This window comes from Polypterus senegalus, chromosome 11 (genome assembly GCF_016835505.1).
Source record: "Polypterus senegalus isolate Bchr_013 chromosome 11, ASM1683550v1, whole genome shotgun sequence".
NCBI lineage: Eukaryota > Metazoa > Chordata > Cladistia > Polypteriformes > Polypteridae > Polypterus > Polypterus senegalus.
The window spans coordinates 88,757,438-88,771,858 of NC_053164.1; the positions used below are offsets into that span (position 1 = coordinate 88,757,438).

General features: G+C 34.7%; 1 protein-coding gene across 3 annotated transcripts in view; it reads left to right on the forward strand.

The window, feature by feature from the left end:
- Positions 1 to 12,684, forward strand: part of rbm14b (RNA binding motif protein 14b) — a 31,524-nt gene extending 18,840 nt beyond the window's left edge. Inside the window, exon 4 of one of the 3 annotated variants that reach the window (XM_039769210.1) lies at positions 11,616 to 12,684. In XM_039769210.1, the coding sequence (XP_039625144.1) occupies positions 11,616 to 11,620 (5 nt within the window). In that variant the 3' untranslated portion in view covers positions 11,621 to 12,684. The other 2 variants (XM_039769209.1, XM_039769208.1) reach the window with 2 other exon arrangements.
- Positions 12,685 to 14,421: the final 1,737 nt, after the last annotated feature.

Genomic DNA, 14,421 nt, shown 5'->3' on the forward strand with positions numbered 1-14,421 from the left:
TTATTAGAGTTTTCTAGTGAGAAAATGAAGTTCTTATTTTTTTGTTTATTATGCTTAATGCGTTTGGATAACAAAGGTAAATAAAAAGTGCAGTTATAACATGTACTGTCTTGAGAATCTAATGAGTCACTTTTGTTGTCTCGGTTTCAAAAAATATTCTAATCTCATCCAAGCCCATATTTCATTCGTATTTTGTTCATCCTTGGAACGAAGAAATAAGTTGGATTCTAATGGGATTACATTTCAGAAGCTTATTTCAGTTTTGGAAAATATTATGTTATACTAAATATGAAGTAAATAGAAACTATTTATTTAAAATATTGAACGAACAACCACTTAGTTTAAACTATTTAAGTGGGATAAATTAATTGTATTTAATTATTTAACAAAATAGTACTTTTTTTTGCTGTGCTCTGTAAAGTAATAAGAAAGCACCTATATGTCATGTTGTTAATGCAACATGCTGTTTTGTACTTTTTACATTACCAGATAGGAGTGAAATCAATCCAGGCCTTGAAAATATAACATTCGCAACTCCATTTAAAGCTGTCAGGAGAAGTGAGAAAATGAAAAATTCACAAATGTATGGGTGTTTATAAATAAAATATTCTTAAATATAACAAGGAATTTTATATGTCCAAGATAGTCCTAGAGAGCCACCCATTTCTGATTTTATTTTTTTTAAGTAATACCTCTATAATTGGATGTTATCTTTTTCTAGCATTTTATAGAGGCAAGTATACTGTATGATCTGGAGGTTAAAAATGCTTTGGGAGCATTAATCATGAGATCTCCTTGTGTACATTTCATGTGCAATTTTTTAACCTGAAACCAGAAATAAAAAAAAAAAATCTAATTTGGACCATTCTTTTGAAAAAAAATGGCATTCTTGAATATTGTTTTTCTTTATGAAAGTTTAAAAGAAATTGGAAAAACATACTTGAAGTAATACTACAAATTGTGATTTTTAATTTTCTAATAAATTCTAGTTGCCTTATCCTCCTACTCTCAATAAAACACGTCAGTTCTAATAGCTAACAGCCCTTTTAATGTCACTTTCCCTGCTGAGCCAGCAGTTGATTTGTCATTAAGGGTAATTATTTGATGTGCAAGGATACTTAAGATGTATCATTGGACTGCTAAAAACATATGGTTATAATAGATCTGAATTGAAATTTCTGAGAAGGCTTTTTAATTTTTTCTATTTTTGAAAATATATTTGTTACTGTTTCTTTCATCCTCTTCCCTTTATACGGTGGAGATTCTGCAGTATTGACTTGGATGTGTGTGTGTTTTGCTTCTCCTTCTCCCTCTTCAGGTTTTATTCAGAGTACAGCCTTCCTCCTACACACTCTTCTAGCCGCAGCCCTCCAGATGCTAGGGCTCGTGGCAGCCGACGATCACCACCTCCTAGGCCATATGAATCACTGCAGGATCCTTCCTCTTCGTCGTCCTCCTCCTCCTCTTCCCGCCGCCGTCCTGATTTCCTCCGCCGCCGTTCGCCGGAACCCCGATCCGATATCCGCCGCCTGACTCCTGGGGGTTTGTTTTGATGGTTTTCGGTCGGGAGTAGTAACTGATGTACTGGTAAAACCTGTCCTAGATGACCACCCTTGGTTCCGGATGAAAACAAGGCAACTACAACACGCTTAATGGAGCACAGGTGCCAGGATATCTCCTAAAAATCATCAGTCATTATTTCATGAAAGGTGGGGTTCTTCTACAGCAAAGTGGTCCTGAGCACAGGTTTTACCTGTACCGACTATCTCTTGGTGGTCACTCCACCTTCTTCCAGATCTACCAGTGGAGATGTGAAGAAAAGCCATCAGGATCCTGGACAAGTTTAACAGTTGATAAGGTACCTTCATTGGAGGCATTTGCTAAAATAATGAATATTAGTTTTGTTTACATGATTCCCTTTAGAAAGATCAAAATTACTGTTCAGGCTTGGCATTTGTCCTTTGCCCTAGACCTTAATGTATACTATCTAGGATTTAATAAGTTATCTATACATAGTTGAAAATTTTCAATAATGTGTTTAATATTGGTTTCATGTCACAGTAATATCAGTATGCAGTATATCAGCCAGAAAATTGTAAACTGTCTAGGAAATGTTTTAGTTGTAACTGTACTTAAAATGGTGCATCCCTAAAGCCAAGATTACAGTTTATTTTAGAGGGGTGCTGCTGTTTACATACAAAAATAACTTGGCAGAAAAAGTTATCTATGTTAAGAATACTGCTCTTTCTGTAATTTTACATTCATAATGTTAAGCCTTGTCTAAATTTCACATTTTAATTTGTGGTCTTTGTTACCTGTGCTTGGCTGTGTAATTTTGCTACCTGCCAATAGCAATTTCATTGCATGACCTTTAGTAGCAATACAATTCTTGAGCAAGTGTATTTTAAATAAGTTTCTTGTTGAATTAATTTTCTACTTTTAAATCCGGATATTTTTAAGTTGATGTCCAGCTTGTTTTACTGGAATATAAGCTACCAAATCCAATGAAGGTACCTTCTTTTTTTTTTTTTTTTTTTTTTTTTTTTCTTTCTTAATTTCAGATGAGTACAACACTGAGAAAGCACATGTGTTTTAATTCAAGCTCTCCCTTTCATTAACTGGGTGGGCTTTTAAAATGCAGATCAGATCATTACATTTATGAAAATAGATGTATGAATCCTTTAGCAAAATTCCAGCACGATCCATGCAGAGCTTCTTACCTGAACTTTATATTTAATGCCTATGCTTTTTGAATACAGCTTTTAGACATTTAAAAACAAATCCTTTTATCATTTGGATATGCTTTTTTGAGTTATGCTTTATTTTGGATTTTCTTTTGTACAGCAGACTTTTTCAGTAATAACCATAGTTTGTTTACTGGGTAAGATATAAGCCCATTTGTGTTTGTGACCTAGTTTAAGTTGTATAATTCTAAAAAGGGCCTTATTGTCCTTTTTTCAGCTGTGAATTTTTTTCCTTTTCAATCTCACAAACACACTTAATTTTTCCCCCTAACATGCACATATTTGTATGACCTTTAATTCCTAATAGCTTAATATCTGTAAATAACTGAGACACCCTTGTACAGATTATAAGATTCCTTATTGAACAAGTCTAATTTAAGAAGGATCACTGTCAGTCTGTCGTCATATATAAATATATATCATGTGAAAAGGTAAGATTTTTCTCTTCTGTGTGTTTGACTTGCTTGTTTTTGTTGTATTCATGAAAGTCATTTTTTTTTTCTATAAAGGCTTTTGCAACATAATAAAAGATCAGTAACATTGCTGTTTTCTCTTCTCAACACTAAGTCCATAGCTGATGAGCTGTAAGCTCACAGTATGAGGGTAATTGATAATAAATGATACTATGAAGTGTTGGGGTTGAAGGTGAAGATATCGTTAATTTTAAATTCACAGTCATCTGTTTCTCCACTACATAAATCTTATTAGCTAGGTACTTCTATTTTCTGTGCTTTTATTTCTTAAATATATAAAGGTTATAATTTAAGTTAGTGGACTTCATTTAAATGAAGGCAGACATAAGGACAAAAGGAAATTTTTGGCTGGTATTTCAGTGTTGGCACATGGAATTTTGAATTCAAGCAATAATCCTCCACAATTCCACTATATCCTTACATTTTTTGTTTTAAATCTGGAAACCTGCTACATTCTAAATGTAGGGATAATACAAGAGAGGCCGAGGATATCTGAAGCACTTCATGCATTTTAATTCATTAGTACTGAATTTACTAAAAAGATTGATATGACTAACTAGACATATTGCTAAATTTTCTTATAATATATATATACATACTTTTTCCTTTCTGATAGCAGGTCTTTAAACATTTTCCATTTTAAGTCTTTCTTTTGAGACATCATACCTGACCCTCTCAGTGAGCTGTTCACTGATTACTATATGATCTTTCTTTTTTGAGTTGGCTTTCATTTTTTGAGTGTTTTAATAATTGGATTTAGTGTTCTTCAAACAGTCATTGTGTGTATGTCATTTAAAAAGGTGGCAGGCTAAGGCTATCATTTGTTCATTTACTGAGGATTGTCAACCGATGATGTTGAAAGACAACAATATTTAAAGATTAAATGCATTTGTTTAAAGCCCATGCTTAATGGGTTCAACTGCAATGCAGTGATTGATATTTTCATATACTTTTTAAAGTATTATTTTTATGCAGAATCTCTAGACTTACAGGTTTAAGCACTGTTTAATATTCTGGCCAGTTATCACCTTAAATTTTTAAACAACCTTCCATTTCATCTACATTTTCATGAGCGCCATCTAAATAATAAGACAAGGCAACTCTTAAACTGGTAAGTGCTGAGTTGTGTCTCTTAGATAACCTTGGCTGCATTTACTGCAATTTGTTTTCAAAAATAATTTATCATCTTTGTATGATAAAGGAAGAGCTAACGTTCTTCAATTGCAGAATAAAAGTTGGCGTGTGATGAAGTGCTTTTTTGTGTTTGTACTTTTTTTTTTACCGAACAACTAAAATTATATCGGGTCCCGTTATTGATGATTTCATTGCAGCTTCAACTGCTTCAGTAAATGCTTAATTAACTGAATGGGGGAGAAAACAAAAACCTTCATTTTGACAATACTTGCCTTTCCAAATCTTGCCTGATAAATCTTAAGAACCCTTTTAAGTAAATGAGTTTAGACATAAAAGCGGTTTCACTAATTATGGAAATATCGGGGACAATGGGTTTGAATTGTGTGGTATTGTAAAGAATGTTTTGAAAAAGGAGATATATCTAAGCAAACTTCTAGCTTATCGGCATCTTCCAATTTTTGCTTAGTATTGGTGTAGCAAGCAAGGAGCACAAATCTTAATATTCTGCTGCAAAGGTCAAGTGTCAGTTTATTTTGTTAAATTATTGATATGCATTCCTCATAACCTTTACCAAAATGTTTTATTTTTAAATGCTTTAAGTTTATATTATGCAATAATTTAAAGATTACTGTTAACCATTTAAATTACCATATTAAATAGTCATAAAAATTGACAATAATGTATAAAGCGTAAAGAAATACATATTTAAAAGCAGTGTAACAAACCATATACATTTCATAGAATATTCCAGTCATATTTTAAAACTTCTGTTAAAAGTGTGGAATATAGTAGTTTTATGTGTTGTATTATTCATCATTGGAAAAAGAAAATACAACAGTTACTCAAGCAAACTATCGTTCAATTTGATAGTTTATGTAAAAGTATTTATAATGGTAAAAGGCTCTTTATCTAAATGTATTCCTACAGTGTTTTGCAGTTAGTATCCTAATGCAAATTGTCAGAATTTTCTGAGAAGTAAAAATGTCACAAAGGCAAGAATTTTACTTTAAGGCTGAGTAAAGCCAAATACATATATCAACCAGCTTACACATGGGTATGTGGACAACTATAGGTAAGTTCTGGCAAGATTTTGTAAACCTTGCCATCAAATGTATTTCGTGTATTTCTACCCAGGGATCAATAATGTTTCACCTGTATTCTGTCCATTAATCCGAACACACATCCTTTAAATGCAAGATAGTAATTATGATTTTCCACTTCCGAAACATTTCAGTTTTAGGAATTCATTATAAGAAAGCGGTCATTTCTGATGTCTAAAATGGCCACATTAAAATGTGAAATTTGATATTTTAATTTCTATATGTATACCTTCTCTAAACTTCACTAGTTCAATTTATCGCCAAAGGGATACGATTTGAAGAGAGTGCCACATCATCACAGAGCATATTCCTGCACACACATTCCCACTCTCATGGGTCCAATGTAAAATATTTAAACAGTGCAGCTGGCATGAAAACTTGAATACGTGTAGATAAAAAAAACAACCTCTCTCAGAAGAAAAACAATCAGTGCAAACTCCACACAGGTATTGCCTAGGTGTGGGAGTCGGACCCAGCAAATAACAATTGGTATATCTGAATGTACACCATTATTTCAGCAGATATGAGAAAGAATGCCAGAATTGTGAAAACAAAAGGTGCTTTTTTTATGACTGGTATTATTCCCTAATCGAATATAAAATGGTAACATGTTCAACTGTTTATATGCAATGAATATGTATTAGGTTGTTTTTAATCCGATCACTGTATTTAATTCAATATTTTTTATTAGAAAATTTAAATTTATCTGTCATTTTAGAACATTTGCTGTAGGTCCTGTTTTGGCTAACACAGCCATTTGTCCTACAACTGTAAAGAACTGAATTGCAGTTAACTTGTTGAGCAGAGTTGCAAAAGAGTTGGTGGATTGTGTGGCTGATCATGTTAAGCAAAATGTGACTTCTGACATGTGCAGTTACTTGAAAATGTTAGCATCAGTAGAGGTTATCTTTTGTCTCGGAAGATATTGACCTGCCAGAAATTTTATATTTTGATAATTTGCAGTGTCACAACATTCAGATAATAGATTTTGATGTTACGTGCTGTGGCTGCCGATGTTTATCACTTGCTTCATGATCAAGAAATAATTTGTTATATTTGATTTTACTTTTGAATCACATGGTCTTTTTGTTTTTCTTATTCTGTATTCAGAAAAGTACACAAAACTTTGTAGTTTTCTTACTAAGTAAAATTTGTGGAGTTTTGTTTTTTTAACTGGCATCTTATGTGGTGACAGATATTTATGAATAGAATAGACACCAGTGCAAACACTGAATGATGGAAGGCAGCAGTTACTTCAGTAGTTTCAAAATCAATTGTCCACATGTAACATGGATGCTTGCTACATTCCAGTAATAAATTGGTAAACCCATATGTCCATTTTTCAGATCCACTGACCCAGAGCAGGGTCACAGAAAACCTGGAGACTAATCCCAGTTAGCATCAGACACAAAGCAGGAGCAATCCTTGGACAGGGTTCCAGCCCATCACATGGTTAATGCATGCACACGCAAATCTGGGGCCAATTTAGCATACTCAATCCCCTTACCCTGCTTGTCTTTGGACTATGGGAGTGAACCCACACCAACATGGGGAGAACATGCAAAGTCCACACAGTGAACCCCTAGGACTTGAACCCCTGTCTCTTTATTGCAAATTCAGAATACAGAAATTTAAATAATAGTTCCTTAAGCCATGAGTCCAATAAAAAGCAAAGTTGCCTGAGAAGAAACCTTGCAGCCAAAGTAAGCAGCTAGGACCAAACTTGGGACCACTGCACAAGCTGATTCATGCATTGCAATAAATTAGGTACATTTCATACGTTTTTATTGGTATTACTCAGTTTGATGCATTGTTTTTAATTGCATTGTACAGTATTGTAAAAGTGTTCTGATGGAGCATACAAGATTGTATAGGACTGTTTTTTAGAATATTCATTAGGGTAACTTGCACATTTGTAGTAGTGCATTAGTTTATTTGTATTTTAATCAACAAGTGTTAGCAAGATGGGCAGGACAAATACGAAAACCATAATCTTAGAGCAATACCTGAAATGATAAAATACTTCAAGGTTTTCTTTTTATAGACAGTAAATGCATTGGTGTGAGCGTGCAAGCTTTCTAGCTTCCTTTGACAAATGTCTGGATGTATACATCTTGGAAGGATGATTTGTACAGCCCTCCTGCCAGGCTGCAACTTGGAAGCTTTTCTACTAGTGTCTTTTGTACAAAGATTGCTAAGATTCTTCAAATGTATGGAGAAGAGCAATTAATTGCTACAATCAGCCCTAATTATGTAAGAGAAGGTAAAGTTATCAGTCTTTATCTAAGTGCATTTCATTATTCCACAACTTGATTTTTGTCATTACTATTTTAATACAAAAGTTCTTTATACGCTTCAGTTTGCAGTGAAGTCTACAACGATGTTAAGTTGTGCTTTTTCAAAATAAAGATCTATTTATAATGTAAATATTTTGTGGTAATTTTTTCTTTTGCTTTTTTTCAGAAATTTTTTTTTTTTTCATCAATTCTCAAAACAGTTAAAAGTTAATTGTTGCGCGCATAACACAATGGAATTCTTACTTGTATGACTTTCACAGACTAGTGACAGTGGTATAATTGCTGAAATAGGTAATTTAATACAATACTGAGTATGTCCGCTAATATATGCAAGAAACACTGACCTGAATCTAGTGGTGCAAGTGCAAATAAACCTCACAGTATTACCCCCAGTTATACAATAATGGTATGGTTTATAATAAATGGGTCCATGTGTGCAGTGGTGGCATCATGTATGTCATCTTTACCTGTTGCAGGTGTTTCAGCCACATGCAGTAGTCCATTATCCCTTGTATCTTGAATAACTAGAGCTTTCTTGCATTTATAGTACTTTTAAATACTAAGCAGTAACTAGGCACTGAACAGACTGATTTTTGCTTGACCAGCTACCAGAGCTGTCAAATATGAAATGGTATCAAATCAAAAACGGGACTCCCACTATTCTTTTGGAGATTAGGAAAATTTTATTGCATTTGGCCTTTTGAGTGAAAGTATACATTTGCTGTATTTCAAAATGGAATACTACAGATATTTATATAGTAATTGTACTTGGAAAGAAAATTATTAGGCCATATTTTCCTTTGGTTTTAACAATTTACTGATTGTTTAGTGTGTTTTTTCAGCTAATATAAGATGTGTGACAAAACTAGATCTGTGCAGAAGTAGCTTAAAACCCTGTATTGGATGGGAGGGATTCTGAGGTTAGAAATTTATGTACACATTTTCATGCAGCCTTACAATTGCCCCAGAGTGTATTTGGCATGATTGCCTCCTCTGATATGAAGGGTTTGAGGAGGTTCTAGACACACAAACCTCTTGCCGTGCTACTATATGCCATTGTAGCAGATGCGATGTGACTTTAGGCTATATAAAAAGTAGATTATATTGTATGCAGTGCATTATAGAAGTGATTGGTTGTCCTCGTATAAATTATTAATGGCGACAATTGGGGAAACACAAGCTTAATTTTATATAGTACCATTTTTATGAAGTTGTCAATGATGTGTTTGCAGTGGACCCAAAAAGACAAAACACCCTTAACTCTTAAGTTTTTATTGATAAACGGGTCTGAAGCTCGTCTTGCTTTGACTGCAGCAGTCGCTCTGAGTACATCTTTGTAAATTTTAAACTTCCATATTTTGACATTTGTTTTCCCACCTCATCTTTCAAATAAAATTTTGTATTTTCCCTGCACAGACTACTTTAGGTGAGATGAGGTAGATTCTTATATATGTTTTTGTCTGACTCTTGTCTTTCCCAGAACTACTGATATTCCATTTCTTCAAGGTTTTCTTGGCTTATTAGGCATCAGATTGCTATAAATTCAAAGAATAATCGCACCTTTTAACATGACAGTGTCTTTGCAGGTTTTCTGCTAGACTCATGAGCTGTTAATTTCCTTGTGTTCTGTCCTAGCAGAAGAGAAACAGTCCCATAGTATGGTGGTGTTACTTCTATGCTTGACAGTGAGCACTGTTTGTTTTGAATGATGAGTGATTTTGGCTTTGTGTCAAAAATTTCTTTTGTTGTTAGGGCTAAAATGTTCAGTGTTTGTTTTATCATCGCCTGACATTAAAAAGTGTAATCAATAAATAGGATTTGGATTTTTTTTTTTTATTATTTATTTTGTAATAAGTGACTCCTTTGGAATCATACTCGGCACATCACACTTGTGGAGAATATGTAAAAATGTTTACAACATACAAGAAGTCCTGCCCTCTGTGATTTCTTTAAGGCTGCTGTTGGCTTCCAAGTAGCCTTAATGATGACCTATTTGGTGTGTTATCAAGAATGGCATGTAAGTGGAGGTTATGATGCTTGATAATTTTAACTGGTTTCCTTTTTTTTTTTTTTTTTTTTATAAATATAATGGTTTCTATTCTAGTTTTTAAACCAGAAAAACAACTATCATGCAATGTTACTTGTTTAAGTATTTAAAACATTGGAGTAGGCGGTGTGAGATGAGGGTAGGCATAAAAATATAAAGTGTAATCTGTAAAAAGATCGTAGATGTTTGAAAGCTTGTTGGGAAACCTCAGTGTCACTACTTGAAGTCTTGTATGCAGTTAAGTGAGCACGTTACTGCATTTGTTAACCAGAGTATGGTTCAACATTCATTAACGCAATGTCTCCATCTTGCAAATATGGTTATGTATTATGTGAAAAATTGTTTGTCAGATTAGTAAAGAAGTACAATCCTGAACTTTCCCAAGAGAGTTTGGGTGGGTGTTTAATGGGCTTTGAGCCACAACTGATGTCAAGACCCACAAGAAATTCTGAATAAGATGCACCATACTGAACAGTGAAGCTTTGGTCTACAGTATAGCTTCTGTAGAGCCCTGGCTCTTGTGCAAATTTACTGCTTGATGCTTCTCATTATAAAAGGATAAATAAAAGATCTATCTAAATAAGTAACACCTAGTTAACATGAAATTGTAATTTTTGTAAGTTATTAATATATATTCAAGCCATTCCTAAAATAAGTAGATGAAATGGTATAATGAATAAGCCAACATGTCCTTCCCTTATTTTGAATTTTACCAGTAACGGCAACATCTCAAAAGCAAACAAGGGGCCACAAACCTTGACTAAAGTGAGAATATCCTCATCTTCATTTGTATTAAGAGCACAGGTACTATGTATTACTAATGCTAACAACAGTAAAAAAAAAAAAAAAATAAATATATATTTTTTTTTCCTTCCTTAACCTTGTCAAACTGTAGCATGCTGTTGCTTTATCTCACCTACTTACTCCTGTTCAGGCCAATAGGGATCTGGTGCCTAACTTGGCAGCATTCAGCCACTCCATGGTTCAATTATGCACACCCCTACATTTACAGTTTGCCAGGGACCAGTTTGGAATTGATAGTTAACCTAATGCAGGTTTCAAGAGTGTGCTCGGAAAGCTATTCATTCAACAAAAAAATAAAAGGAGGAGTTGGATGTGTATAATTTGCTCATGGATATCTTATTATGCACAGATATGAACAGTGCCTAATCCTAGAATGGTAAGGGACAGCAAGGAATTGTAAAATGTTGATAACTACACAAAACACACTCCAGCTTGATGTTTCCGTATGTTATCTGTTACTGGGTAGTAGACTAGCTGCTTCATCTCATTATCACATTGTCTCCAACTTGTCAGATTGCAAAGATGTGACCCAGACCCTTGATCATGATGATCTTGGGTGAAAACTAATTCTACTGCATGTTTGTGTCCTGCTTTTCACATACTGGTCTGCTGTTGGTAAAACTGCCTTAGTACTCCCTTGTCTCCTGCATCTTCAAGACCTACACCTTCAGAGACCTGTCCAATTCTGTATACAAAACCTGAGCCATTAATCAGTTATTGGTGTATGATATATATAAATAAAATGTGTGTGTGTCCACTCGCAACCTATTTTCTGAATATAATTTTGAAGTCCAATGTAATATAAGCCCAAAAACTATTCACATTTTATTGTGTCTAAACTTATTTTTCCAGGTGGTTTACAAAATAGTATCCATACAAATGGAAGCCTTGCTTAAATGGAAAAATGTAAATAAAAAAATGTAAATATTCCTCCTCTTGTAAATACAAGGCTAACTTGGAGCTGATCCAGCATATTTCTTTACTAATTCACCCTGTTTGTTGATGGTCTCCACCAGTGTAGAAGAAGGATGGATCCCCTGTTCTGAACTGATTTGTGAGCATGACTACCTCCAAAAGTATGGTAGAGATCTTCTGCAAAGCACACAAAGATGAAGACATGTGAGCATTCAAAGTAGGAATATAATCATAAAGAAGTACATATCTGGGGCAAGGTACTGAATATAATACCTCAGTGCCCTGTGCAGTGGAAAAACCTGAAACTACACACTGCCTAGGTCAGGTTAGCCCACTAACCAAAAATGGCATTTGAAAGTGAGGTCATTGTGATGTGTGGTATCGCTGTAGCTAAGTTACAGAAGTCTGCGACCTGATCAGGAGAGGATATCCATGGCTCAACAATCTCTTGCGGCTTTGCACAAAAAAGGACCTTTTGTGGAAGAAAATCTGGCTGAAAGAAAGTCCTTGCCGCTGAAGAGTTTGGAAAATGTCACTTGGAAGATACTGCCACTATATGTTAGGAGATCTTGTGATCGGATAGTTCTAACAGGGAACATTTAAGTGGTATGTGTGTTGTAAATCTGACAACGCACATCCACCAGGAAACTACAGTAAAATGTGATGATGATTTTGTACAACAGGGACTGGCAATCTGGTCAGAACTGATGGGAAGGTGAAGGCTACATAATCAAGAGATCCTGGAGGGAAGTCCGCTCTACTCTTCCAGAAAGCCTAAACTGGGGGAGGAAATTTGCCTTTCATCAGGACAATGACCCTGGACCCTGCCAGAGTAATGATGGAAAATTAAAAAAATGTCTGTACTTGACCAGCCCACTTTGAGCACTAACCTTAACTCCATCGAATGAGTGTGATGCGACCTAAAAATTGTTGGCCACTGCCACTTTCCAACTAACCTGCCACAACCTGAGCAAGTTTGCAAGTTTCAAAGGATAAATCTTGCTCTATGACATTGTACTAAGTACTACTTCCTGTAATAGCGGCAAGAGGTGGTCACCCAAGTATTAATTGATCAAGCAGGAAGAATACATGTTTTAATGGTTTGTAATTTTCTTTCTGAAACAGTTTAAAAAAAAAAAATAATTTACAAATAAAAATACATTTTCACAATCATTACAAAACTGTTTTATGTTTACTGGGGCTGTCTTGTATTATAATAAAATTTGTTAGGAGATCAGAATCACGTTATGAATAAGTAAAAATAGCGAAAGCCAGGAAGCGGGCAAATACTTTTTTTTTTTACTATGCTGTATGTATGTATGTATCGCACAAAGTGATGGCACTTACCATTTAGAAAGCACTGTCTTGTTGCTTTCAAGTGCACTTTTCCATGTGTTGAGCAGCAGTGGCAGGACTGCTGTTGTGCAAACTGTCTGATTGAGGCAATCTCAGAGTGAACTTTTACTCCGTCAGAACAGCAACAATGCAAACCAGTTACTCTAAAACTATAACCAAAGATGGCAGCTATGTCTGGATGTTCTTCATATTTTAAACGTGTGTTTTGTTCCACAGAGAAAAAGGCACAGTATGTCAACAGTTTAAAGAAATATTGATTAGAAGGTTTGTTTACATGTAAATGTAAGATCTTTGGTCATTTGGTTAGAACATTTAACAGTTCAGTTTACAGAAAACACCCCCACAGAAGAACCTGGTTTTTAAAACACCTTTCTGCATAGGCTGAATAAGGTACAGTTTCGTGTACAATAGTGATTATTATTACATTTTATTTACTATGCTTTCACAAAGTATAATTCATCATCTTCTATTTAGGAACATTGTTTATTGTTCTTCGATTAAACTCCCATGATTTTCTATTGCAGCCCCCGTAAATTAGAAGCTTATGTCATGTGGAAGCAAACCACCAACTTCCAGAAAGCTGAGATACAAACCCTTAATATAGATGCTACATTCACGATGTGCTCATGGTAGCTACACCAATTGCAGTCATTCATAAATGGTCAAAAATGAGTGGTGAAAGAAACTTCATAACCACATATTTCAAGATTGGTCAGGTATGGTGTACCACAGGCCCTTGGGTAGATGTATTATAAAAGAGTATGTTATTAGTTCATTTTTGATACCATTCTTCTACTGGTCAACCTGCCATTACCTATGTTTACACCACATTACAGGGAAACTTCTCTTTTGGATGTATGAGGGACATTCAAAACATTTCTGCACTTTTTATTTTTTCCGTTGGAAACAGTAAAGGCGGGAGGAGTAGTAATTGGGCATAAAAAAGTTGGTACGACGCTTGGAAAATTACATCGCAGGCGATGGTGACCATGTAAAAACGTGATGTAATTTGTTTTTGAAACTCTTAATGAATAGACTTAAAGTGCAGAAACTTTTTGAATGTCCCTCGTAATGTGATCGTCTGGTGTCCAAGAAACTAGAAATGAGGGTTCATCTTCAAAACATAATTGGCTCCAATGAAGCCCAATGGCTAAGTAAACCTTACCCAAAATGAAGAAGCAAATGACAAACAGAAAAGGAATCGAGGCATATAAACTTAAAAAAATAAATAAATTAAAAGGGGAGTGAGGTAATATGAACACTAATGGCTCCATAGACAAAAATAACGTTCCTTTATCTTATATATTACGTTACCGTGGCTGTCTGTTTATCTGTCCAGGATTTTCAATTACCTGTAGCTCGCCAACCATTTGACCTACTAACTTGAAATTTTGTACACATATACTATGTGATGTCTAGTATCCACTTTCGGGGTGATGGTTGACCTCCAAGGTTATTCCTCTTTTTATTTTATTGTAGAATCAACTCTTGACAATGACCAGCAGGCACTGCACGGCTGCTGTTCTCATTCCCTATCAACCTCGCTGTCCC